This window comes from Oncorhynchus clarkii, chromosome 28 (genome assembly GCF_045791955.1).
Source record: "Oncorhynchus clarkii lewisi isolate Uvic-CL-2024 chromosome 28, UVic_Ocla_1.0, whole genome shotgun sequence".
NCBI classification, from domain to species: Eukaryota; Metazoa; Chordata; class Actinopteri; order Salmoniformes; family Salmonidae; genus Oncorhynchus; species Oncorhynchus clarkii.
In genome coordinates, this window is record NC_092174.1 from 5,194,108 (window position 1) to 5,221,833 (window position 27,726).

The 27,726-nt window shown below is 41.6% G+C and overlaps 2 protein-coding genes across 5 annotated transcripts in view; both read right to left on the minus strand.

Annotated features, from left to right (window-relative positions):
* The window catches only part of LOC139387592 (FAST kinase domain-containing protein 3, mitochondrial-like), a 36,658-nt gene extending 23,751 nt beyond the window's left edge, over positions 1 to 12,907 (minus strand). The window contains exons 1-2 of one of the 4 annotated variants that reach the window (XM_071133942.1): positions 12,750 to 12,907; positions 12,197 to 12,245 (exon numbers count right to left, since the gene is read on the minus strand). The gene's annotated coding sequence lies outside the window, so the exon portion shown is untranslated. The remainder of the gene's footprint in view (positions 1 to 12,196; positions 12,246 to 12,749) is intronic. The other 3 variants (XM_071133945.1, XM_071133943.1, XM_071133944.1) reach the window with 3 other exon arrangements.
* A 9,451-nt stretch (positions 12,908 to 22,358) lies between these two features.
* On the minus strand, positions 22,359 to 27,437 carry LOC139387542 (histamine N-methyltransferase-like). The gene is made up of 7 exons (XM_071133846.1): positions 27,095 to 27,437; positions 26,963 to 27,005; positions 26,537 to 26,561; positions 26,339 to 26,446; positions 24,724 to 24,854; positions 23,044 to 23,137; positions 22,359 to 22,872 (listed from the first exon to the last, which is right to left on the minus strand). The coding sequence occupies exons 1-7, from the start codon at positions 27,229 to 27,231 to the stop codon at positions 22,511 to 22,513; spliced, it is 900 nt and encodes a 299-aa protein (XP_070989947.1). The 5' UTR covers positions 27,232 to 27,437; the 3' UTR covers positions 22,359 to 22,510.
* Positions 27,438 to 27,726: the final 289 nt, after the last annotated feature.

Here is a 27,726-nt window from a genome sequence, read left to right on the forward strand (position 1 = left end):
ACCATATGATATATGATTAAATATTATCTGATGTTGGCTGTGTGAAGTATCTGCATTTGTGCACTTGAGCATCATCATGAGATTAAACAACTGCTTGCTACATCTACTTGCCTGTTTGTGTGTGTGACAAGAACTGAAGTACATGGTGTGACCTGCATGTTGCAAAACTGTAGATAACAGCCCAGCAGATGCTTTTTCCTTGTGTTTGTATGTAACAATATTGAGGACATGGTGTGACTTGCTGTATCTTACAAAGTTGTATTTAATCAAGTATAGGGAGGGGTGGTCATCACGAGGTTTAACTGAGATGGAAAAATACTGAACAACACAATAGCAGGAACTGAGCAACTGTTATAACTAAGGGGTGATACCAGAACAGTAGGAATCTATACATCGACGGAGGGAGGACTCCAAGAAGCGCCAAGAGGCGGGGACCAGCCTGAGCGCCTGCGATAGGCTGAGCAAGTCTAAACCACGCTCAGCCTCTACTGTGATAGACATTGTTCCAACCAGTCTGTTGGCCTATCACAGTATAAGAACAACGGTTTACGTACATCCTGTCAGTTCCCTGTTCTGCCCTGCGTGGTATTCCAGTGAGCCCGTATATACGAAAGTTGCATTTGCCATTTATTGCTTAGCTAATAAAAAAAGACATAGTATACAATCGGTGACTCATTGTCATATTTATCCTGATACCAGATTCGAATTTACGCAACTCTAACACTACTAACTTTCTGAGGTCCTTGGTCGGAGTGTTATCTACATTCAGGGTAACTAGCCATAGTTTCAATCGGTCCGGATCATTCAATGGAAGTTTGTTAAAGATTATAGCCAACCACTTCCTTGGTTTTTAATTGCACGTTTTTAGAGCACACCCACAAACTATTCTTGATATTGGACAGGTGATGGTAGTCCATCGATGTAAAACACGTCTTATCACACTTAGCTACGTAAGCTAGCTAGTAACAGTAGCTTGAAAATACTCCCAGCAGTGTTAACGATCTTCACAGTCACTGCTGTGAGGTAAAAAATATTGCTTTGGACGAGCAATGAGTCTGTTGATGTACTCTTCTTCTGTAGGGTTTATCGTTGATGTCTTTTCACACTTTGCTTACTTGACATCTAGCAAACACGTTTGAAACTGTGAAGCTGTGTTGACACTCATGCACAGCCTATCCTTGAGCCAGCCCAACATCACAGCGGATGAGATAAATAGTTCAGAATTGTTTTTTTCTTCTTCAAACAAACACATTTAAATAAAAATATAATAATTTCAGATAGACTTGTAAAGAATACTTAAGAGTACAAAGTGCTAACCACCCAGCTTTGGAGGAGTTAGGTCTATTAACCTGCTTTTTGGAGGAGCTGGCTAGTAGATACCCATAGACTTCCAGCATTGTGCTAAGCTAACGTTATGCTACCTTCAACTTCCTTCAAACTGCATGCAGAGCCAAAAATGTTATGAGTTCGTCTGACTCTGGGTAAGAAGGATATTACCCAAAATATTTTTTTTTACTTTAACTTTAGATTTGAAATAGCAATTGATAACAAATGTGTATTTTGTGGTTGAGACCCATAGCTCTGAGATACGAATAATAAAATCAGCCAGCTAACGTTAGCTAGCTAACAGTACAGTAACTTGAAATTAAACCACTTTCTTACCCATATACATCATAGATGGACGCATCTCCTGTCTCGGATGCCATGGTTACCATTAGTTTGAAGATATAAATCGGGAGACAGGTGTTTTCTCCATCTACTTAGCTATCATACTCGAATTCCACTAAACTCAGTCCTCCAGAAAGTGGAGAGCAACACTTATGCAGTTTTACTACGGAATACATTTTTTAAAGCTGCGTTCGACAGGATTACCAACCCATACTGACCAGCTCAAATAGACAGAAGCGTGCTATATGGCAGACCACTCCAATCTCTCTGCATGTCCAGCCCACTCATTCTCAGATACTCATGGCTAGCGGAAAGGTTGCTGTCTTTTTCTGTGGCTTAACCAACTAGGCTCGTAATTTAACAATTTTATTAATGTTTACAGATGGCATACAAGTTAGTTATTAAGACACAAATGTTTACATGTTCGAGAAGTGAAGTAGTGACCCGAGAAATACAGTGGGGCAAAAAAGTATTGAGTCAGCCACCAATTGTGCAAGTTCTCCCACTTAAAAAGATGAGAGGCCTGTAATTTCCATCATAGGTACACTTCAACTACAACAGACAAAATGAGAGAAAATATCCAGAAAATCACATTGTAGGATTTTTTATGAATTGATTTGCAAATGATGGTGGAAAATAAGTATTTGGTCACCTACAAACAAACAAGATTTCTGGCTCTCACAGACCAGTAACTTCTTCTTTAAGAGGCTCCTCTGTCCTCCACTCGTTACCTGTATTAATGGCACCTGTTTGAACTTGTTATCAGTATAAAAGACACCTGTCCACAACCTCAAACAGTCACACTCCAAACTCCACTATGGCCAAGACCAAAGAGCTGTCAAAGGACACCAGAAACAAAATTGTAGACCTGCACCAGGCTGGGAAGACTGAATCTGCAATAGGTAAGCAGCTTGGTTTGAAGAAATCAACTGTGGGAGCAGTTTTAGGAAATGGAAGACATACAAGACCACTGATAATCTCCCTCGATCTGGGGCTCCACGCAAGATCTCACCCCGTGGGGTCAAAATGATCACAAGAACGGTGAGCAAAAATCCCAGAACCACACGGGGGGACCTAGTGAGTGACCTGAAGAGAGCTGGGACCAAAGTAACAAAGCTTACCATCAGTAACACACTACGCCGCCAGGGACTCAAATCCTGCAGTGCCAGACGTGTCCCCCTGCTTAAGCCAGTACATGTCCAGGTCCGTCTGAAGTTTGCTAGAGAGCATTTGGATGATCCAGAAGAAGATTGGGAGAATGTTATATGGTCAGATGAAACCAAAATAGAACTTTTTGGTAAAAACTCAACTTGTCGTGTTTGGAGGACAAAGAATGCTGAGTTGCATCCAAAGAACACCATACCTACTGTGAAGCATGGGGGTGGAAACATCATGCTTTGGGGCTGTTTTTCTGCAAAGGGACCAGGACGACTGATCCGTGTAAAGGAAAGAATGAATGGGGCCATGTATCATGAGATTTTGAGTGAAAACAAGGGCATTGAAGATGAAACGTGGCTGGGTCTTTTAGCATGACAATGATGACAATGACAATGACAATGATTTCAGCAACATACCACCCGGGCAATGAAGGAGTGGCTTCGTAAGAAGCATTTCAAGGTCCTGGAGTGGCCTAGCCAGTCTCCAGGTCTCAACCCCATAGAAAATCTTTGGAGGGAGTTGAAAGTCCGTGTTGCCCAGCAACAGCCCCAAAACATCACTGCTCTAGAGGAGATCTGCATGGAGGAATGGGCCAAAATACCAGCAACAGTGTGTGAAAACCTTGTGAAGACTTACAGAAAACGTTTGACCTCTGTCATTGCCAACAAAGGGTATATAACAAAGTATTGAGATAAACTTTTGTTATTGACCAAATACTTATTTTCCACCATAATTTGCAAATAAATTCATTAAAAACCCTACAATGTGATTTTCTGGATTTTTTTCTTCTCATTTTGTCTGTCATAGTTGAAGTGTACCTATGATGAAAATTACAGGCCTCTCATCTTTTTAAGTGGGAGAACTTGCACAATTGGTGGCTGACTAAATACTTTTTTGCCCAACTGTATGCCTACTTTCCTGAAACGAGTCACGTATGATCTGTAACTAGGTCAAATCTTTGAAATTGTTGCATGTTGCGTTTATATTTTTGTTCAGAATAATAACAAGTGAAATGAAGAACGCAATGTCCTTCATCACCTAACATATTGCACAAGTTGACTGCAGGTTTATTTTTTTATTTTTTATTTCACCTTTATTTAACCAGGCAGGCTAGTTGAGAACAAGTTCTCATTTGCAACTGCGACCTGGCCAAGATAAGGCATAGCAGTGTGAACAGACAACACAGAGTTACACATGGAGTAAACAATTAACAAGTCAATAACACAGTAGAAAAAAGGGGAGTCTATATATACATTGTGTGCAAAAGGCATGAGAAGGTAGGCGAATAATTACAATTATGCAGATTAACACTGGAGTGATAAATGATCAGATGGTTATGTACAGGTTGGTGTGCAAAAGAGCAGAAAAATAAATAAATAAAAACAGTATGGGGATGAGGTAGGTGAAAATGCGTGGGCTATTTACCAATAGACTATGTACAGCTGCAGCGATCGGTTAGCTGCTCAGATAGCAGATGTTTGAAGTTGGTGAGGGAGATAAGTCTCCAACTTCAGCGATTTTTGCAATTCGTTCCAGTCACAGGCAGCAGAGAACTGGAACGAAAGGCGGCCAAATGAGGTGTTGGCTTTAGGGATGATCAGTGAGATACACCTGCTGGAGCGCGTGCTACGGATGGGTGTTGCCATCGTAACCAGTGAACTGAGATAAGGCGGAGCTTTACCTAGCATGGACTTGTAGATGACCTGGAGCCAGTGGGTCTGGCGACGAATATGTAGCGAGGGCCAGCCGACTAGAGCATACAAGTCGCAGTGGTGGGTGGTATAAGGTGCTTTAGTGACAAAACGGATGGCACTGTGATAAACTGCATCCAGTTTGCTGAGTAGAGTGTTGGAAGCAATTTTGTAGATGACATCGCCGAAGTCGAGGATCGGTAGGATAGTCAGTTTTACTAGGGTAAGTTTGGCGGCGTGAGTGAAGGAGGCTTTGTTGCGGAATAGAAAGCCGACTCTTGATTTGATTTTCGATTGGAGATGTTTGATATGGGTCTGGAAGGAGAGTTTAGAGTCTAGCCAGACACCTAGGTACTTATAGATGTCCACATATTCAAGGTCGGAACCATCCAGGGTGGTGATGCTGGTCAGGCGTGCGGGTGCACTTATTTGCTTAATAAAACGGTAGCAAAAAATATTCAAATGTATTAAAAAACTTCAGAGGTCGAAGGTTCAGGTTTTCATAACAATCTGAAATCGGTAATTTTGGACGATGATTTTGCCGTTTAAAAAAAAAAAATATATATTTATTTAATCTTTATTTAACTAGGCAAGTCAGTTAAGAACACATTCTTAATTTCAATGACGGCCTAGGAAAGGTGGGTTAACTGCCTTGTTCAGAGGCAGAACAACAGATTTTTAACCAGTCAGCTCAGGGATTCAATCTTGCAACCTTAAGGTTAACTAGTCCAACGCTCTAACCACCTGCCTCACGAGGAGCCCGCCTGTTACGCGAATGCAGCAAGAAGCTAAGGTAAGTTGCTAGCTAGCATTAAACTTAATCATAATCACTAGTTATAACTACACATGGTTGATGATATTACTAGTTTATCTAGCGTGTCCTGCGGTGCATATAATCGATGCAGTGCGCATTCGCGAAAAAGGACTGTCGTTGCTTTATTGTGTACCTAACCATAAACACCAATGCCTTTCTTAAAATCAATACACAGAAGTATATATTTTTAAACCTGCATATTTAGCTAAAAGAAATCCAGGTTAGCAGGCAATATTAGAAAATAAAAATAAAAGAGCCGCACACTCTAGGAGCTCAGATGCATTTAATTACCAACGTTTCGACAGCCAAGCTGTCTTCATCAGGGTATAATCACAAACACTGCGGGATGACTCGTTTATGTAGTGTCAAAAGACACAGGTGTCTGTAATCATGGCCAAGAGTGGCCTAATATCATTGGTTAATTATCAAATATTAACATGTCATACAAACAGCATACAAACAACAAATGGATAGCATACGATCTTACATTCATTTGACTACACAAGCTTACAAACAATTACAATGGCAAAGTCACAATAATCACAAGAATAGCTTCAGATCAAAGTCTACGTTGAGACCGAAGGGCGCAAGGGTCTTTAAGTTAAAGATCCAGGCAGCCTCTCGTTTTATTTATTTTCAAGTTGTCTACTCCGCTTGCCAGCACCTCGCCTAAATAGGTGTGCGTTTATTTTTCTTCTAGCAGGCAATATTAACCAGGTGAAATTGTGTCACTTCTCTTGCATTCATTGCACGCAGAGTCAGGGTATACGCCACAGTTTGGGCCGCCTGGCTCATTGCTAACTAATTTGCCAGAATTTTACGTAATTATAACAGAACACTGAAGGATGTGCAATGTAACAGGAATATTTAGACTGATGAATGCCACCCGTTAGATACAATACGGAACAGTTCCGTATTTCACTGAAATAATAAACGTCTTGTTTTCGAGATGATAGTTTCCGGATTTGACCATATTAATAACCTAAGGCTCGCATTTCTGTGTGTTATTATGTTATAATTAAGTCTATGATTTGATAGAGCAGTCTGACTGAGCGATGGTAGGCACCAGCAGGCTCATAAGCATTCATTCAAACAGCACTTTCGTGCGTTTTGCCAGCAGCTCTGCTGTTTATGACTTCAAGCCTATCAACTCCCGAGATTTGGCTGGTGCAACGATGTGATGTGAAATGGCTAGCTAGTTAGCGGGGTGTGCGCTAATAGCGGTTCAAACGTCACTAGCTCTGAGACTTGGAGTAGTTGTTCCCCTTGCTCTGCATGGGTAACGCTGCTTCGAGGGTGGCTGTTGTCGTTTTGTTTCTGGTTCGAGCCCAGGTAGAAGCGAGGAGAGGTACGGAAGCTATACTGTTACACTGGCAATACTAAAGTGCCTATAAGAACATCCAATAGTCAAAGGTATATGAAATACAAATGGTATAGAGAGAAATAGTCCTATAATTCCTATAATAACTACAACCTAAAACGTCTTACCTGGGAATATTGAAGACTCATGTTAAAAGGAACCACCAACTTTCAAATGTTCTCATGTTCTGAGCAAAGAACTTAAACGTTAGCTTTCTTACATGGCACTCAACTTCCGGCGCCGACAGAGATGGCCGCCTCGCTTCGCGTTCCTAGGAAACTATGCAGTTTTTTGTTTTTTTACGTGTTATTTCTTACATTAGTACCCCAGGTCATCTTAGGTTTCATCACATACAGTCGAGAAGAACTACTGAATATAAGATCAGCGTCAACTCACCATCAGTACGACCAAGAATACCCTTTTCGCGACGCGGATCCTGTGCTCTGCCTTACAAACAGGACAACGGAGTGGATCCCATGCAGCGACCCAAAAAAACGACTCCGAAAAAGAGGGAAACGAGGCGGTCTTCTGGTCAGACTCCGGAGACGGGCACACCGTGCACCATTCCCTAGCATTCTTCTTGCCAATGTCCAGTCTCTTGACAACAAGGTTGATGAAATCCGAGCAAGGGTAGCATTCCAGAGGGACATCAGAGACTGTAACGTTCTTTGCTTCACGGAAACGTGGCTTACTGGAGAGACGCTATCCGAAGCGGTGCAGCCAACAGGTTTCTCCACGCATCGCGCAGACAGGAAAAAACATATTTCTGGTAAAAAGAGGGGCGGGGGCGTATGCCTTATGACTAACGTGACATGGTGTGATGAAAGAAACATACAGGAACTCAAATCCTTCTGTTCACCTGATTTAGAATTCCTCACAATCAAATGTAGACCGCATTATCTACCAAGAGAATTCTCTTCGATTATAATCACAGCCGTATATATCCCCCCCAAGCAGACACATCGTTGGCTCTGAATGAACTTTATTTGACTCTTTGCAAACTGGAAACCATTTATCCGGAGGCTGCATTCATTGTAGCTGGGGATTTTAACAAGGCTAATCTGAAAACAAGACTCCCCAAATTTTATCAGCATATCGATTGCGCAACCAGGGGTGGAAAGACCTTGGATCATTGTTACTCTAACTTCCGCGACGCATATAAGGCCCTGCCCCGCCCATCTTTCGGAAAAGCTGACCACGACTCCATTTTGTTGATCCCTGCCTACAGACAGAAACTAAAACAAGAGGCTCCCACGCTGAGGTCTGTCCAACGCTGGTCCGACCAAGCTGACTCCACACTCCAAGACTGCTTCCATCACGTGGACTGGGACATGTTTCGTATTGCGTCAGACAACAACATTGACGAATACGCTGATTCGGTGTGCGAGTTCATTAGAACGTGCGTTGAAGATGTCGTTCCCATAGCAACGATTAAAACATTCCCTAACCAGACACCGTGGATTGATGGCAGCATTCGTGTGAAACTGAAAGCGCGAACCACTGCTTTTAATCAGGGCAAGGTGTCTGGTAACATGACCGAATACAAACAGTGCAGCTATTCCCTCCGCAAGGCAATCAAACAAGCTAAGCGTCAGTACAGAGACAAAGTAGAATCTCAATTCAACGGCTCAGACACAAGAGGCATGTGGCAGGGTCTACAGTCAATCACGGACTACAGGAAGAAATCCAGCCCAGTCACGGACCAGGATGTCCTGCTCCCAGGCAGACTAAATAACTTTTTTGCCCGCTTTGAGGACAATACAGTGCCACTGACACGGCCTGCAACGAAAACTTGCGGTCTCTCCTTCACTGCAGCCGAGGTGAGTAAGACATTTAAACGTGTTAACCCTCGCAAGGCTGCAGGCCCAGACGGCATCCCCAGCCGCGCCCTCAGAGCATGCGCAGACCAGCTGGCCGGTGTGTTTACGGACATATTCAATCAATCCCTATACCAGTCTGCTGTTCCCACATGCTTCAAGAGGGCCACCATTGTTCCTGTTCCCAAGAAAGCTAAGGTAACTGAGCTAAACGACTACCGCCCCGTAGCACTCACTTCCGTCATCATGAAGTGCTTTGAGAGACTAGTCAAGGACCATATCACCTCCACCCTACCTGACACCCTAGACCCACTCCAATTTGCTTACCGCCCAAATAGGTCCACAGACGATGCAATCTCAACCACACTGCACACTGCCCTAACCCATCTGGACAAGAGGAATACCTATGTGAGAATGCTGTTCATTGACTACAGCTCGGCATTCAACACCATAGTACCCTCCAAGCTCGTCATCAAGCTCGAGACCCTGGGTCTCGACCCCGCCCTGTGCAACTGGGTACTGGACTTCCTGACGGGCCGCCCCCAGGTGGTGAGGGTAGGCAACAACATCTCCTCCCCGCTGATCCTCAACACTGGGGCCCCACAAGGGTGCGTTCTGAGCCCTCTCCTGTACTCCCTGTTCACCCACGACTGCGTGGCCACGCACGCCTCCAACTCAATCATCAAGTTTGCGGACGACACAACAGTGGTAGGCTTGATTACCAACAACGACGAGACGGCCTACAGGGAGGAGGTGAGGGCCCTCGGAGTGTGGTGTCAGGAAAATAAACTAAGGAGATGATTGTGGACTTCAGGAAACAGCAGAGGGAACACCCCCCTATCCACATCGATGGAACAGTAGTGGAGAGGGTAGCAAGTTTTAAGTTCCTCGGCATACACATCACAGACAAACTGAATTGGTCCACTCACACAGACAGCATTGTGAAGAAGGCGCAGCAGCGCCTCTTCAACCTCGGGAGGCTGAAGAAATTCGGCTTGTCACCAAAAGCACTCATAAACTTCTACAGATGCACAATCGAGAGCATTGTGGCGGGCTGTATCACCGCCTGGTACGACAACTGCTCCGCCCTCAACCGTAAGGCTCTCCAGAGGGTAGTGAGGTCTGCACAACGCATCACCGGGGGCAAACTACCTGCCCTCCAGGACACCTACACCACCCGATGTCACAGGAAGGCCATAAAGATCATCAAGGACATCAACCACCCGAGCCACTGCCTGTTCACCCCGCTATCATCCAGAAGGCGAGGTCAGTACAGGTGCATCAAAGCTGGGACCGAGAGACTGAAAAACAGCTTCTATCTCAAGGCTATCAGACTGTTAAACAGCCACCACTAACATTGAGTGGCTGCTGCCAACACACTGACACTGACTCAACTCCAGCCACTTTAATAATGGGAATTGATGGGAAATGATGTAAATATATCACTAGCCACTTTAAACAATGCTACCTTATATAATGTTACTTACCCTACATTATTCATCTCATATGCATACGTATATACTGTACTCTATATCATCGACTGTATCCTTATGTAATACATGTATCACTAGCCACTTTAACTATGCCACTTTGTTTACATACTCATCTCATATGTATATACTGTACTCGATACCATCTACTGTATCTGCCTATGCTGCTCTGTACCATCACTCATTCATATATCCTTATGTACATATTCTTTATCCCCTCACACTGTGTACAAGACAGTAGTTTTGGAATTGTTAGTTAGATTACTTGTTGGTTATTACTGCATTGTCGGAACTAGAAGCACAAGCATTTCGCTACACTCGCATTAACATCTGCTAACCATGTGTATGTGACAAATAAAATTTGATTTGATTTGATTTGACATATTGCACTTTTACTTTCTCCTCCAACACTTTGTTTTTGCATTATTTAAACCAAATTGAACATGTTTCATTATTTATTTGAGGCTAAATTGATTTTATTGATGTATTAAGTTAAAATAAGTATTCATTCAGTATTGTTGTAATTGTCATTATTACAAATACATTTTTAAAAATCGTCCGATTAATCGGTATCTGCTTTTTTTGTCCTCCAATAATCAGTTTCGGTGTTGAAAAATCATAATCGGTCGACCTCTATTCAACAGTATTGAAAAGCCATCCTGTGGCTTTTTCTAAATACCCCGGTTACCGCCCAAGCCTAATTCCAAACTTGTTTAGCATTAACTAGTACAATTGTGGCATGTTTTCACTATTTGTCTGTTTGCATCAGTTTCAAATGGGGGACTTTTATTTTGAAGGAGAACTACCGATTCCATTATTGTGGTTCACTACACACACTCACTAGGGCCAGAAACATTTTCAGCTACCTTATTTATTTTATTGAACTAGGCAAGTCAGTTATGAACCAAATCTTATTTACAATGATGGCCTACCAAAAGGCCTCCTGTGGGGATGGGGGCTGGGATTAAAAATACAAATAAATTAAATAAAAATATAGGACAAAACATACATCACGACAAGAGAGACAACATTACATAAAGAGAGACCTAAGACGAAAACATAGCATGGCAGCAACACATGACAACACCGCATGTAGCAACACAACATGACAACACAGCATGTAGAAACACAACATGGTAGCAGCACAACATTGCAGCAGCACAAAACAGGGTACAAATATAGTTGGGCAAAGACAACAGCACAAAGGTCAAGAAGGTAAAGACAACAATACATCATGCAAAGCAGCCACAACTGTCAGTAAGAGTGTCCATGATTGAGTCTTTGAATGAAGAGATGGAGATAAAACTGTCCAGTTTGAGTGTTTGTTGCAGCTCGTTCCAGTCGCTAGCTGCAGCGAACTAAAATGACGAGCGATCCGGGGATGTGTGTGCTTTGGGGACCTTTAACAGAATGTGACTGGCAGAACGGGTGTTGTATGTGGAAGATGAGGGCTGCAGTAAATATCTCAGATAGGGGGGAGTGAGGCCTTAGAGGGTTTTATAAATAAGCAACAACCAGTGGGTCTTGCGACGGGTATACAGTATAGAGTGCAGTGATGTATAGAGTATAAAGTGCAGTGATGTGTCCGATAAGGAGCATTGGTGGCAAATCTGATGGCCGAATGGTAAAGAACATCTAGCCGCTCAAGAGCACCCTTACCTTCCGATCTATAAATTACATCTCCATAATCTAGCATGGGTAGGATGGTCATCTGAATCAGGGTTAGTTTGGCAGCCGGGGTGAAAGAGGAGCGATTACAATAGAGTAAACCAAGTCTAGATTTAACTTTAGCCTACAGATTTGATATGTGCTGAGAGAAGGACAGTGTACTATCTAGCCATACTCCCAAGTACTTGTATGAGGTGACTACCTCAAGATCTAAACCATCAGAGGTAGTAATCACACCTGTGGGGAGAGGGGTATTCTTCTTACCAAAACACATTACCTTTGTTTTGGAGGTGTTCAGAACAAGGTTAAGGGCAGAGAAAACTTGTTAGACACTAAGAAAGCTTTGTTTAAGAGCGTTTAACACAAAATCCGGGGATGCTGTCTGAGGCCATTAGTTAGGTCGGCTACAGCTAGCTACGTTACCATCGTATGGCTTGATGTAAAAAGCACTGGATAAAGAAGGTGTCTAGCTAGAGTTGCTAACTATTGATACAATGTCATGACAATCACTCTTTGATGAACATACTTACATGATGTCAACGCAGGAGAGGGATATCCAGATGGGTGGTGGTGTTCTATCTAGCAGGGAACAATAACAATTCATCTGACAGTGACACTCCCAATCATTTACCACAAAGCTCAGTAGTAGCTAGCTAGTTATTAACGAAGTTTTATCAAAAGGATATTTCGCTTGGTAGCCCAATAAAGGCCTTGCCTTCTAGGGTACTTGATGAGACGCCGACTGTTAGATAATTTAGCTATTTACGTAAATTAACTAGTTAGCTAACAATCTAATCCGGTGACGAATTAACGTTAGCAGCAGTGTTAGCTGTCAAACATAAGAGTGACAACCAGCCCGTCAGTGAAAACCTTGACAATCTATATTGACCAATTCACTTAAAAGTTAATAATGGCATAATACTCTAACTTATTGGTCGTGGACGTCCATGCAATGATACCGTCGTTTGCAAACTAACTAAGGTACTATAGTTGCGCTAACTAGCTACACTGCTAAGAATTCCATCTGACTCGCTCTGCCTGCCCAGCAGCAGTGGACATGGGTTGGTGTATATTCACACTAACCGAAGGAGACTTTACCCTGGTAGCTTGGACGAATCTACACTTGGAAACACGATTGATGTCATTTGCCGCAAGAACGACTTGGTTACCCGTCCTCTCAGTCCACGTTACTAACGACGTTAGCATCCTCAGTGTCGCCCATCTTCCCAGCATGCAACTTTTTGGTCTTCTTCTGTTGATGGCTTTGCCAACATTTGGTGCATTTACAGCCACCTACCGGGCTGGAAGAGTATGATGACGGCAGAAAAGACCCCTCAGTCTATTGGTGGGTTCAATTCACTAATAAAGCCTTAGGACAGCACTTAGGATGGCCCAACCAAACAAAAATCGAATTAAAATATCACCTATTGGAGAGTACCCAAAGCACACTTGAATGGTATTTGGTCTGCAGTAGTACTCTGTAACAGATGTATGATCACTGTGACTAACAGAAAACTGAGGAAAATACTGACTTGACTATGTACAGACTCAGTGAACACAGCCTGGCCGTAGATACCCTAGGTTCATTATGGGACCTTGTAGAAACCGGGCATCACAGGCAGACCTGGCTACCCAGAGAGGACATGCAGGCTGTGTGCACTCTGCCCTGAGAGAGGTAGAAACAGAGCTGCATTTTCTCTTACACAGCAAGACAGAATAAGGAGAAGAAGAATTTGATAGGTGCTTATATTTGTCTGATATGTAACATACACACACATTTCTTAAAATCAAATGCTAAGATTTTGAAAAAAAGAAGATCCAATAATTGCTTTCTTGTTTCATTTGTTGTTTCTTTCTATGTAAATGTTTTTTGGTGGAGTTCCACCCGTCATATACTGCTATACTTGTAAAATTAGTGTAAGCTTGACTGTATATTCAAAAGTAATATTCTTTAGTAAGCGTACTGTCTTGTTTTGCACACTTTGTACAAAATAATAAAATGCAGAACTACAGGATATTTCTTAACGTAGCTCTTTATTAGCTAGCTATAACTGGCATGTTCACGTATCGCCAACCAGGATCAAACTGCCGATCACCTAACTATTTGGGTGGTCTTAACCAATCATAGCACAGTATGATATGGCGGGAAAATACATCCAATTACAATTCAGTATGTTTACACATATGAATATTACACGTACAACATTGTAATAAGCAGTGGTGTAATCCATGTGCATCTTAAGTAGTAGAATGTTTTCACTTTTGCTCTTAATATATGTGGAGAATCAGGAAAGAAGGATAAGTTTAGCATTTTGCCCTATGTGGTTTAAGACAATATAAGGATTTAAAAGACTCCTTCAAAAGAGAAATCAAGAGCATTTTTGATACCGCTGCATTGTGTTGAAACTCCCAACTGAAGGGATAGGCCCAATAAAGGCAACATTGAAAATACAAAGACAGAAGCCCTTTATAAGAACTGCTTCTGACCGTCAGTGCTGGGCTTCCATTACTTATCAGGAACATCCAAGGCATCCAGTCTTAAGGTGCCCTTTGGCAGTTGAGGCTAAAAGTGTAGTCCCTTCATGATAAGGTGTTGAACATTTCTCTGGCATCTTACATTTCTCATATCGAATCGGATGAAATCAAGCTGAAAATAATATTAATATTGACAACAAAAAAATCTGTCACGTTCTGACCTTAGTTCTTTTGTTATGTCTTTGTTTTAGTATGGTCAGGCCGTGAGTTGGGTGGGTTGTCTATGTTCCTTTTTCTATGTTATGTTTTGCGTTTGGCCTGGTATGGTTCTCAATCAGAGGCAGGTGTCCTTAGTTGTCTCTGATTGAGAATCATACTTAAGTAGCCTTTTCCCACTTGTGTTTCGTGGATGATTATTTTCTGTTTTGTGTCTGCACCAGACAGAACTGTTTTGGTTTCGTTCATTCACTTTGTTGTTTTATTCTTTAGTGTTCTGAGTTATAATAAATATCATGAACACTTACAACGCTGCGCATTGGTCCTCCGATCCTTTCTACTACTCCTCCTCGTCAGAGGAAGACAACCGTCACAAAATCAGGATTAAAAAAAAAGTGTTTAATGAAATCAGAATTCACATTTTTTTAAGGGTTTTAAAAATGTCCTTTCAGAACAACGATGTCAATAAAAATATAAGGTCCGCAAAGCAAAAACTTGACAAAAATTATTTTATAAGAATGCTGTAAATACATAAATAGTTTGCTCTGTGGGAAATTAATATTCCGTACAAATGTGCGTAACCGCGACATTCAAACGAGGCTGCAAAGAAAACTAATGGGACTGTAGCGACTGTGTTGACGTCAAAATCGGGGGTGTGAACTAGGTTTCTATTCAAGCGTTGAATATATAGTATTGGAGAAACGTTGAAAAAACGGACCCTCCATTATATCTAGACGTATCATGTCATAACGTACAGCACGCATAAAGCAACTATTTCTGTTTTACAATCTCTCTCCACCAGGTGTAGTACTTCTCTCATCGTTTAAAAACAAGAAATGGACAGTGACGGTGGTAAAGGGGGGATAACTAGTCATTGTTTCCGTCTTCATTACATGCCATCATCATTCTCAAAGCCGCAGTTTACTTCTAAGATCACTTTAGCACTACCCTAAAAACCCGATTCAAAATCGACACAAACCTTCAATTAGATATGTAATGACACATTATATAAACTCTTTATAGTGTTTTATTTACATTTTAGAGGCGATAAGTTCCCACACGACATCTGTCCTTCTCACTATCACTACAATTAATCTTAATGGTTGTACAGTCGTCTCAAATAAAACTGTGAAGGACCTTGGCGTTACTCTGGACCCTGATCTCTTTTTTGAAGAACATATCAAGACCATTTCAAGGACAGCTTTTTTCCATCTACGTAACATTGCAAAAATCAGAAACTTTCTGTCCAAAAATGATGCAGAAAAATTCATCCATGCTTTTGTCACTTCTAGGTTAGACTACTGCAATGCTCTACTTTCCGGCTACCCGGATAAAGCACTAAATAAACTTCAGTTAGTGCTAAATACGGCTGCTAGAATCCTGACTAGAACCAAAAAAATTGATCATATTACTCCAGTGCTAGCCTCCCTACACTGGCTTCCTGTCAAAGCAAGGGCTGATTTCAAGGTTTAACTGCTAACCTACAAAGCACTACATGGGCTTACGCTACGGTCACAAGACGCAGGCCTGGACTTTGACTTGGCCATTCTAACACCTGGATATGTTTATTTTTGAACCATTCCATTGTAGATTTTGCTTTATGTTTTGGATCATTGTCTTGTTGGAAGACAAATCTCCGTCCCAGTCTCAGGTCTTTTGCAGACTCCATCAGTTCTTCCAGAACGGTCCTGTATTTGGCTCCATCCATCTTCCCATCAATTTTAACCATCTTCCCTGTCCCTGCTGAAGAAAAGCAGGCCCACACCATGATGCTGCCACCACCATGTTTGACAGTGGGGATGGTGTGTTCAGGGTGATGAGCTGTGTTGCTTTTACGCCAAACATAACGTTTTGCATTGTTGCCAAAAAGTTCAATTTTGGTTTCATCTGACCAGAGCACCTTCTTCCACATGTTTGGTGTGTCTCCCAGGTGGCTTGTGGCAAACTTTAAACAACACTTTTTATGGATATCTTTAAGAAATGGCTTTCTTCTTGCCACTCTTCCATAAAGGCCAGATTTGTGCAATATACGACTGATTGTTGTCCTATGGACAGAGTCTCCCACCTCAGCTGTAGATCTCTCAGCTGTAGATCTCTGCTGTAGATCATGGGCCTCTTGGCTGCATCTCTGCATCTCTGATCAGTCTTCTCCTTGTATGAGCTGAAAGTTTAGAGGGACGGCCAGGTCTTGGTAGATTTGCAGTGGTCTGATACTCCTTCCATTTCAATATTATCGCTTGCACAGTGCTCCTTGGGATGTTTAAATCCGGCTTTAAACTTCTTCACAACAGTATCTCGGACCTGCCTGGTGTGTTCCTTGTTTTTCATGATGCTCTCTGCGCTTTTAACGGACCTCTGAGACTATCACAACGGAGACTTGATTACACACAGGTGGATTGTATTTATCATCATTAGTCATTTAGGTCAACATTGGATCATTCAGAGATCCTCACTGAACTTCTGGAGAGAGTTTGCTGCACTGAAAGTAAAGGGGCTGAATAATTTTGCACGCCCAATTTTTCAGTTTTTGATTTGTTAAAAAAGTTTGAAATATCCAATAAATGTCGTTCCACTTCATGATTGTGTCCCACTTGTTGTTGATTCTTCACAAAAAAAATACAGTTTTATATCTTTATGTTTGAAGCCTGAAATGTGGCAAAAGGTTGCAAAGTTCAAGGGGGCCGAATACTTTCGCAAGGCACTGTATAATCTCCACCCGGCACAGCCAGAAGAGGACTGGCCACCCCACATAGCCTGGTTCCTCTCTAGGTTTCTTCCTAGGTTTTGGCCTTTCTAGGGAGATTTTCCTAGCCACTGTGCTTCTACACCTGCATTGCTTGCTGTTTGGGGTTTTAGGCTGGGTTTCTGTACAGCACTTTGAGATATCAGCTGATGTACGAAGGGCTATGTAAATACATTTGATTTGATTTGACTATCACGCATTAGTTTCGCTTCCCCACCCACCATTAAAAAAAATTTTAAAAAAAGACCCGACAGGGCTCATTGCCTGATTGAATTATGCAGTAACGGGCAGTGTTTGGGTCCTGTAATTGATTTTGTTGGAAAAGAGAGAAATTGTGCATTACAGTTGATCTGTAAGTATTACGTTTTTTGGGAGCTAAAATAAGGGCAACTGTAGGGACCAAGGCGATGTACGAGTTTACGTTAGTCAGTTAACGTTATTTCTGGTTTTGTAGGTAGCTGTCTTTTTGATAAAGCAAGGTAGGCTAGCTAACGTTAGCTGTTAGCCTACAACTCGGATTTGCAAGTTAGTTCGTATGTCATAAAAGTGTATTGTGTATTGTCTTGGGCAAAACTAAATAATGGATGCAGCTATGGTGGTAGCTAACTCATGTCTGAGTCTGACTAATACAGTGAAGTAGGAGTAACAAACCATAACGGCGTCTAGAGATGCAGTCGGTCTACATCTGTAAAGCATTGAATTAGCTTGACCCGCGTTACTACCCTGATGACACAGACGTCTTCATCAACAACAGTAATGTGTGTTATGTAAAAGGTTGTATAAAAAATACCTGGTTTGATAAACTAGTAGGTTAATTACCCAGCCAAACAGATTCAAGTAGTAGAGTCATTTTGGTTGAGAAGTGCATTATCAAAAAGCCTCGTCCATTCTTCATAACAAAATGCAATTTACCAACATAGAGAAGACCAGCAAGGGGACCCTCAGCATCACACAGACATGCCCTCGCTGTGAGCATTCCTATAAATGTAACAAGGAGGACACTTGAATCAGGTCGGAGTTTCGAGTTTTGTCCCAATTCACCTTCATAACCTAGTCTGGTGGAATCGGTCTGATTGCTGCGTTTACCACATGATATCTGAAGTGAAACAGAAAGTTGAATACAGTGATGAGGTTGGTTCCACCGTGCTAATCATAAGCACCATTGATTATGTAATCAGTGCTCTGTGTGTGTGTTTGTGTGTGACAGATCAGTATCTTTGATGAGGGGCCAGTAATGGGCCGCTGGCAAAGACCTTACCTCTAGCCTTAACTCTTGCCTGCTCACCAATAGTCCACAATGTGGAGGTCAGAATTAGGTAGGTTTAGTCTAACTGCCATTGGTAATAGAACCGTGACTGTGTATGTGTTCACAATACTTTTATGGAGCCTGCACCTGGAGACTTGCAAGATGATGTGATGGAATCCTGACCGACAGACAGGCTTGATACTGACTTCGCTGAATGGAGAGACACCTGGCACTCAACACATCCACAATGTGGTTCTGAAGGTGATTACTAATAATACAGTACAGCAGAACTGTCCAGTATTTGCAAAAGTATTTTCATTCTATGTGTCACTAATGAACTCTGCCTCAACTCTTTATTTCTCATCTATTTCTACAGATGAAGAGTACTAAAGATGCTTTTGCCAGACGCCAGCCTCAGTCGTTTGATAGAGGGACCATAATTGGGTAGGTTTTATCTGACCTGTTCAAACTTCAACACAGTACCTGTTTTTCTGTCAGATACTGTATTACCTATCCTAACTGCCATTGGTAATAGAACAGTGTGAAGGTGTTCACAGAAACATGTATAGAGAAAGCACATGGAAACTTGCAAGATGTGATGAAGTCCATACTGACAGACGGGCTTGATACTGATGCCTCCAAATGGAGAGAGACCTGACACGGCATTAAAGTTTTACTACACACAACTTGTACTTCAATTGTTGTTGTTTTTTATTATTTAATTGAATGGTATCAGTCAATATGGGGAGGGAGAAACCTTGTGTATTCTGCACCAGGATCAGGGAACTCCGGTTGTATACTGAACACCACACAGGAAGATATGACAACTCTGACATGTTTGCCAAGGTAACCCCTTCACCACTAGACAAAATGCCAATAGGCACAGTATCTGTATCGGCTGGGAATGACAATGGAAGCTGAAAGGTGCACATTGTTTAATTAGCAGAACTATGGTATTATGGAATGGGTTGTTTGTTCTACATGGACCTGTTACTACATTTGAAAGTTATCAAAACTCTTAGCTTAGAATATCTACATAATTCAGCAATTGCATTCTCATATTACTCCGTAGGCTACTGACATATTCAAAGCTTCCTCCGGCATCTCACCATACATCTGCCTGGAGTTATTGAACTCAACCTGCAAGAGGGTTGTTTGATGGATGCTACCATGACTACAGATAATCCTGAATAAATTGTGAATAACGATGAGTGAGAAAGTAACAGACGCACAAGTATCATACTTCCAAGACATGCTAACATCTCACCATTACAATAACAGCGGAGGTTAGCATTTTTGGGGGGTATGACATTTATGCGTCTGTAACGTTCCCAGCTGGCAATGAGGAATCGGCCCAGGAGCGGTCCTCTTCCGGGGCACCGGAACTGATTGGATTGGCTCGGAACAGCGTGATGGGAAAAGGACATCCCAAACCCCCATAACTCGGACGACGCTGGGCCAATTGTGCATCGCCTCATGGGTCTCCCGGTCACGGCCGGCATGGGTATCGAACTAGCATCTGTAGCAACGCAGTTTGCAATGCAGTGCTGTGTCTTAGACCGCTGTGCCACTCATACTAAAATTCTACTTAAACAGGACTCTTTTAACACCTTAAAATGTGAATTGTATTTTTTAATCACAGAAACAATAGTTAAATAAAAAAGAACAAAGAGAAAATATGGAAATAAATAAATAAATAATGAAATGTTATATAAAGCAGTGTAATGATCTGCATTTGGATAACTCACACCGGAATCAGTCCGAGCTCAATCCCCGCATCCTAGCCATAAGTAATACTGCCTAAGGCGGCCCAGATCCACTGTGCTAGCTGGGTTCTCACTCATCATTATTCATAGTACATTCAGGATTTTCCATAATCATGGTAACATCCACATTAATGTATAAGTGTTTAGAAGCATATTCTGTTCTTATTTACAATAAAAGTGACTCCAAAATGACACTACATTATTTCGTGTTAATTTCTATTGGGCACAAAATAATCTGAAACACAACCAAAACAAACAGTAAATGCATCCAACAAATTTGCAGATGCACAAGCTTGATGTAGTCATTGCGTGCTATGAATATGGGACCAAATACTGAACTTTTTACTACTTTAATGCACATAAGTGAATTTGTCCAAATACTTTTGGACCCCTAAAATGGGGGGGACTATGTACAAAAAGGGTTGTAATTTCTAAACGGTTCACCCGATATGGATGAAAATACCCTAAAATTAAATCTGACAGTCTGGACTTTAACCTCATAGTCATTGTTTGATTTTAAATTTAGAGCCAAAATGAAGAAAAAATGCTTCACTGTCCCAATAATTACAGAGGGCACTGTATATTGAGGCAAAAAAATGGAGAGTAGCCAAATAGTTAAATAAAACTAAATTGAATGAACATGAAATATCATTGAAAGACAGTATATAGGCCTACACTGTAGGTAGGCTTTTTATCCTTAGCTTGTTTGTAACAATGGCAAAGACTTTGGCATCTTTGTATTTGCAGTCAACTTCATTGTGAAGTGGAATTTGGTGATGAATTTGAAATTAAAATCAATATTCAACAAATAAGAACACAAATAATTGTGATGTGACAACGTACCCAACTTAAGTGTGACAATTTACCCGCTGATGGGGCAAATTGTCACAAGTGCACACTTTCTATTTAAAGGTCTACAACTCCATACTGAAATAAGATATGAAGATGTAATGAATACAAAATATGTGCCCAAGACTTCCATCTTTCATTTGGTATGACATTTATACCATTGTGATGTATTGTCCCCAGTAAATGTTGAAAAGTGTGACAACATACCTCGCTCTCCCCTATGATAGATGTTTTCACAATCTAAATGTCTAGTCTTTTTAACTTCCAATGTAGTGAGACTGACTTTATCACGGTTCTAAGTCGTACCGGCTGGATTACTGCCTACTTGAACGCCAATAAATCAGATACACGTGAAAACATGAAATGACCCAGGAAATCAATAGAACATCACTCAGATGCACAAAAACAATATAACATTCAAAACGGGTGAACCTTTCCTTTAACTTCTGAATGTATTGCCATTCAGGACGTCGCTGCTGTTGCTTCCCCGTCTCACTCTCCACCATTTTTCCAACTGTTAACAGAGATGAGGTGCGGAGTGCTTTATGTCTGTAGCAAATCATTTGAAAGATGCTCATCTCCTCCTACTAATGTTACAGCAGTGTTGCATTAGGTATTCGCTTAATTTATATTTTTCCCTTTATGATGATGATCGGGATGTGTTAGTGGTAGTTTTGTGATAAACATTTTATGGAGAAAAATAAATAAACATATTTTCTCAGTTTGTGTTTCTAAACGTTAACAATCCCAATTTCGTTCATGTTCACACTCCTAGTACAGAATAATGTTCTGTATTGTGCTGTACTGTACCCCACGGTACTTTACTACACTCTATGGCACTGCACTGTAATCTACTGTGCTCTTCTGTACTGAACTTTGCTGTCCAAATTGATTAAACATAGACGTCTCTGATTGGTTCAGATTTGGTCCAGTCTGGAACGACCAAATTAGGTATTTCTTTGGGTGCGGATCTCATTAGAATACCCAAGCTCTGCGCCTGCAGGCCTATGTATCAAAACCATACAATAATAGCTTACAATGCAAGTAGCAGATTGATTAGAAACTATAATGCATTAACAATATATTGTATGCTTGGTCACCTTTTCAAATACTGTATGTGTTGTGCAAACAATATATAAAACATAAAAGAGTAAGTACATGGACTACAAGTTTACTTTATACAGAGCACATCTGAACAAAGGTAAGACTGGTCATCGTTTGGTCCCACTTCTCTTGATATCACTGAGACAGATTCAAAATCCACACTGGCTAAATTATTACTGCCAGTTAAATATTGATGAACTACTTCCACAGACTGATTAGCCTATTGTTAAGAGTACATGAGACACATGCTGATATCTGCAGTCATTCAGTAGACTGGTGGATCATATCTTATCATAACTGATAGAGGTAATAGCAAAACTGTGTACATTCACATATAATTGAAACAAGATGTCAATCAAAAAGCAACTTATGTCAGGTTCTGATGTCGCTCAATTCATCATTGTTGCTACAGTATTTAAAGTTATTGTAAATGGTTAACAACTAGTTACTGTAGAGGGTCAACGACCAGCACGCCCAGGGTGTTATTGAAGATAACCCTTCCCTCTACCTCTTTACTACAGTCTGGGTGTCTCAGCAGCTTCAGAGCTCTAGCCTTCAGCTCTGCAGGAGCCGTGCTGCTGAAGTTCAACACCTCAGTCAGGAAGTCTAGCAGTAGCTCTCCTCTCTGGTTCCCCTTAGTGAAACACTCTGTGATATCAATCTGAGAAGGTAGCTCGTAGCTCTGGTAACTCACTGTCTTAGAGTCCAGGTAGGTTTTAATATCACCTGTAGTGACAGAGTGACTCCTCTCTGTGTTACACAGCTGGGTCTTGAAGGTCTTCCAATGCTTCCCCCAGCCACTCTCACCTACAGAAAAAGTATAACAGTTAACACAGTATTTTTGATTTTGTGTATGCCAGGAATCCCTGTATTGTTGCCAGACAAACATTCCTATTAGACAAGTATGTATTCAAATCAATAAATAAAACATATAACAGGTCTGGCAGGCATGGGTTCTGATAAACCTATTTGACTCACCAGACACCAGAATGATGAGTAGTTTTCCTTTCTTGTCCAGGAGGCTCTGGTAGAATGACACTGTAGCACAAGGATCCTTCACATAATACAACATCTGGATGGAACCCAGAGGAACTATCTGATTATTCTCATAAAAGACTGGATGTGATCTTAATGCAATACAAATTAATAGCAATAGCTATGTATGGTACATGCAGTACATTCGGAAAGTATTCAGACCCCTTGACTTTTTCCACATTCTGTTACATTACAGCAAAAAACAATTTTTAGAAATGTTTGCAAATGTTTTAAAAACAAAAAACAGAAATACCTTATTTACATAAGTATTCAGACCCTTTTCTATGAGAGCTCCGGTGCATCCTGTTTCCATGATCATACTTGACATGTTTCTACAACTTGATTGGAGTACACCTGTGGTAAATTCGATTGATATGACATGATTTGGCACACACCTGTATAAGGTCCCACAGTTGACAGTGCATGTCAGAGCAAAAACCAAGCCATGAGGTCAAAGGAATTGTCCGTAGAGCTCAGAGACAGGATTGTGTCGAGGCACAGATCTGGGGAAGGGTAGCCAAAACATTTCTGCTGCATTGAAGGTCCCCAAGAACACAGTGGCCTCCATCATTCTTAAATGGAAGAAGTTTGGAACGACCAAGACTCTTCCTCGAGCTGGCCGCCCAGCCAAACTGAGCAATCAGGGGAGAAGGGTCTTGGTCAGGGAGAAAGATCACTCTGACAGAGCTCCAGAGTTCCTCTGTGGAGATGGGAGAACCTTCCAGAAGGACAAACATCTCTGTAGCACTCCACCAATCAGGCATTTATGGTAGAGTGGCCAGATGGAAGCCACCCCTCAGTAAAAGGCATATAACAACTCATTTGGAGTTTGCCAAAAGGCACCTAAAGGACTCAGACCATGAGAAACAATATTCTCTGGTCTGATTAAACCAAGATTGAACTCTTTGGCCTGAATGCCAAGCGTGACGTATGGAGAAAACCTGGCACCATCCCTACGGTGAAGCATAATTTTCAGCGGCAGGGACTGGGAGACTTGTCAGGATTGAGGGAAAGATGAACAGAGCAAAATACAGAGAGATCCTTGATGAAAACCTGCTCCAGAGTGCTCAGGACCTCAGACTAGGGTGAAGGTTCACCTTCCAACAGGACAATGACCCTAAGCACACAGCCAAGACAAAGCAGGAATGGCTTTGAGACAAGTCTCTGAATGTCCTTGAGTGGCCCAGCCAGAGCCCGGACTTGAACCCGATCGAACATCTCTGTAGAGACCTGAAAATAGCTGTGAAGCGACGCACCCCATCCAACCTGACAGAATTTGAGAGGATCTGCAAGGATTAACAGGAGAAACTCCCCCAAATACAGCTGTGCCAAGCTTGTAGCGTCATAGCCAAGAAAACTCAAGGCTGCAGTCGCTGCCAAAGGTGCTTCAACAAAGTACTGAGTAAATGGTCTGAATAATTATGTAAATGGATATTTCCGGTTTTTAATTTCTAAAAAAAAGTTTTTGCTGGGGGGGGAATAATTTAATTCATTTTAGAATAAGGCTGTAACGTAACAAAATGTGAAAAAAGTCAAGGGGTCTGAATACTTTCCGAATGCACTGTACTGCAGCACACACACCAGGCATCCACTACTACACAAATCCATGTGGTTAGTTCTAACCTGTATCATGTGTATGAAGTCCATCTTCTTGGTATAGTTCTTCTCTCGCCAGTCCTTCTCAAACTCAGTGGCAGTCATCTTATTCCAGGTGAATTTAATGTAATCTAGATTTGGTTTCTGGGACACCAAAACTACACACGATAAAGATATACACAAAACATTAAGAACACCTTCGTAATATTGAATTGCAGCTTTTGCCCTCAGAACAGCATCAATTCGTCAACAAGGATGCTGGCCCATGTTGACTCCAATGCGGGGCGACAGTGGTTATAAAATCAAATCAAATTTTATTTGTTGCATACACATGGTTAGCAGATGTTAATGCGAGTATAGTGAAATGCTTGTGCTTATAGTTTCGACCATGCAGTAATATCTAACCTAACAATTTCACAACAACTACCTTATACACACACAAGTAGCATACCAGCAGCATACCACCCTGCATACCATTGCTGGCTTGCTTCTGAAGCTAAGCAGGGTTGGTCCTGGTCAGTTCCTGGATGGGAGACCAGATGCTGCTGGAAGTGGTGTTGGAGGGCCAGTAGGAGGCACTCTTCCCTCTGGTCTAAAAAAAATATCCCAATGCCCCAGGGCAGTGACACTGTGTAGGGTGCTGTCTTTTGGATGGGACGTTAAACAGGTGTCCTGACTCTCTGAGGTCATTAAAGATCCCATGGCACTTATCGCAAGAGTAGGTAGGGGTGTAAACCCTGGTGTCTTGGCTAAATTCCCAATCTGGCCCTCAAACCATCAGTCTCCTAATAATCCCCAGTTTACAATTGGCTCATCCCTCCCCTGTAACTATTCCCCAGGTTGTTGCTGCAAATGAGAATGTGTTCTCAGTCAACTTACCTGGAAAAATAATGGATAAAGACATTTGTAAAAATAAAGAAATTAATAAGAATATGTACATAAAAATATTTGAATGAGTGATGGCTGAACAGCATAGGCAAGATGCAGTAGATGGTATAGAGTACAGTATATACATATGAGATGAGATGTAAGGTGTATATATAAAGTGGCATTGTTTAAGGTGGATAGTGATACATTTATTACATAAATGTTTACATTATTAAAGTGGCTAGAGTTGAGTCAGTATGTTGGCAGCAGCCACTCAATGTTAGTGATGGCTGTTTAACAGTCCGATGGCCTTGAGATAGAAGCTGTTTTTCAGTCTCTCGGTCCCTGCTTTGATGCACCTGTACTGACCTCACCTTCTGGATGATAGCGGTGTGAACAGGCAGTTCAGTGGGCATATGATAACTAATGTTTTGTGTGGAAGTATGTGTGTCACTATAAAATGAAGGTCTTTGTACAGTGCACGCCAGAACGTTCCCGTGAATAAACATTGACTATTGTGGACTGGGCCTCTGTCTGTTTTCATTCCAACCAGTATCTTACAAATCCTGGTTGCAGACAGAGTCATTAAATTGGGGTATAAACATTGAGAACCTAATTCTCGTGACAAAAATATACACTTATAGTTAGTTGTCTTAAACCTTTCCATTGGAGTCTGCAGTCCCGTAATTGTAATAACGTTAAACCCTTTAAATTGTGGTACTGGTAAACCCTTGCATTACAGTCTACTTTATCCTTATAGTAACTCTAACCATACCCTTATAAAGGTGTAACTGCTGTGCGCTGGGCTCCACCACCTGATTGTCCACGGTTACGGCAAGATGCTTCAGGCGCAGCTCTGAGAACATCTCCAGGTCAACCTCACCTGTTAATGTGGGAACATCAGAAACACACAGACAACCTATGAAGAGCTGGAACCAGACCCTAAAGCAGGGGCACTCAACTCTTACCCTACGAGGTCCAGTGCCTGCTGGTTGTATCTGATCATTAATTGCACACACGTGGTGTCCCAGGTCTAAATCAATCCCTGATTAGAGGGGAACAATGAAAAAATTCAGTGGAACTGGCTTCGAGGTCCAGTTGAGTTTGAGGCCCCTAAAGGAAGGCTTTTCTTCTATATTCAAACAGAAAGAGTTAGAACCGCAGGACATAAAGTCATGTTATCTTATAAATAATGTTAGCTACCAAATAAGTAACAGACATTGTGCGAACCAAAAATAGATTGTCATCAGTTATGATTTGCAGAACTTGGTGGAAGTAATCTGCCTAGAATAAAACAGGTAAATTACTTTACTTGGTATGCTCTTAAATAAATCAATGTCGTTAAACAAATATTTGAATTGTTTATCTATAGTACTTTAATCCCTTGTATCTTTCTCACCTGCTCCACTTCCACATTAAGATTGGCTTTTCCCTCTCCAATGCTGGGGAAGACAAAGGCAGGATATTGTGCTATTGGGACAGGTAGCTACTATCATAAAACACCCCAGAGTCTTAGCTACATCCTTGTTACCTGGCTAGTATGTCAGGCAGGATGACGTGGATGAAGTCCTGCATGCACTGATGTTCAGAGGAGCATTCCCGGAACAACTGGAAGGACTTGAGGTATCTTTTATCATCCTCCACCAGACTCCTCATAGCATAGGACATTGCTAAATGGTCTGTCAAAACAATCACAACGTACACTCCTTTCAGATGAGAAACATAACCCCTCCCACTGTACTTTGTTCTTTGTGAAGGCGGATCCTTTTAAGGTTGTATCGTTCTTTAATTCCCATGGTGACAATTTGACAATTGAGGATGAACCAGCTAATCAAGGGACTTGGGTTTTCCAGTCAATCTACCTCCTCATTCATTTTCGGAACATCTCCTTAATATTCATTATGTTCTTCCTTTGCACTCAAATCTGTCAAACAACATTAAACACTATTAAAGTGATGTGTGTGGCGGTAACTACGGTAACAGATAAATCATGATTAAACTGAGATCTATATCTCCCAGCTGTTCAGAATGAGCTGATGCCTGGGACTAAAACAGACTCAACCAGATGAATTAGATCTAACAAGAACCCGTGTTCAGGGCTGCTCATCTGGCTGGCCGTGATACTACCGCTCTAACTCACTTCAGCCTTAAATAGAAGTGACA

Bases quoted from the DNA above. Each gene is read 5' to 3' on its own strand.
- LOC139387542 (XM_071133846.1), bottom strand. From the start codon at position 27,231: ATGTCCTATGCTATGAGGAGTCTGGTGGAGGATGATAAAAGATACCTC. The intron at 26,447-26,536 runs GTAGGGTAAGAG...CCACATTAACAG, and splicing joins ACCAGCAGGCACTGGACCTC to GTGAGGTTGACCTGGAGATG. The intron at 24,855-26,338 runs GTATGGTTAGAG...TATCGTGTGTAG, and splicing joins GCAGTTACACCTTTATAAGG to TTTTGGTGTCCCAGAAACCA.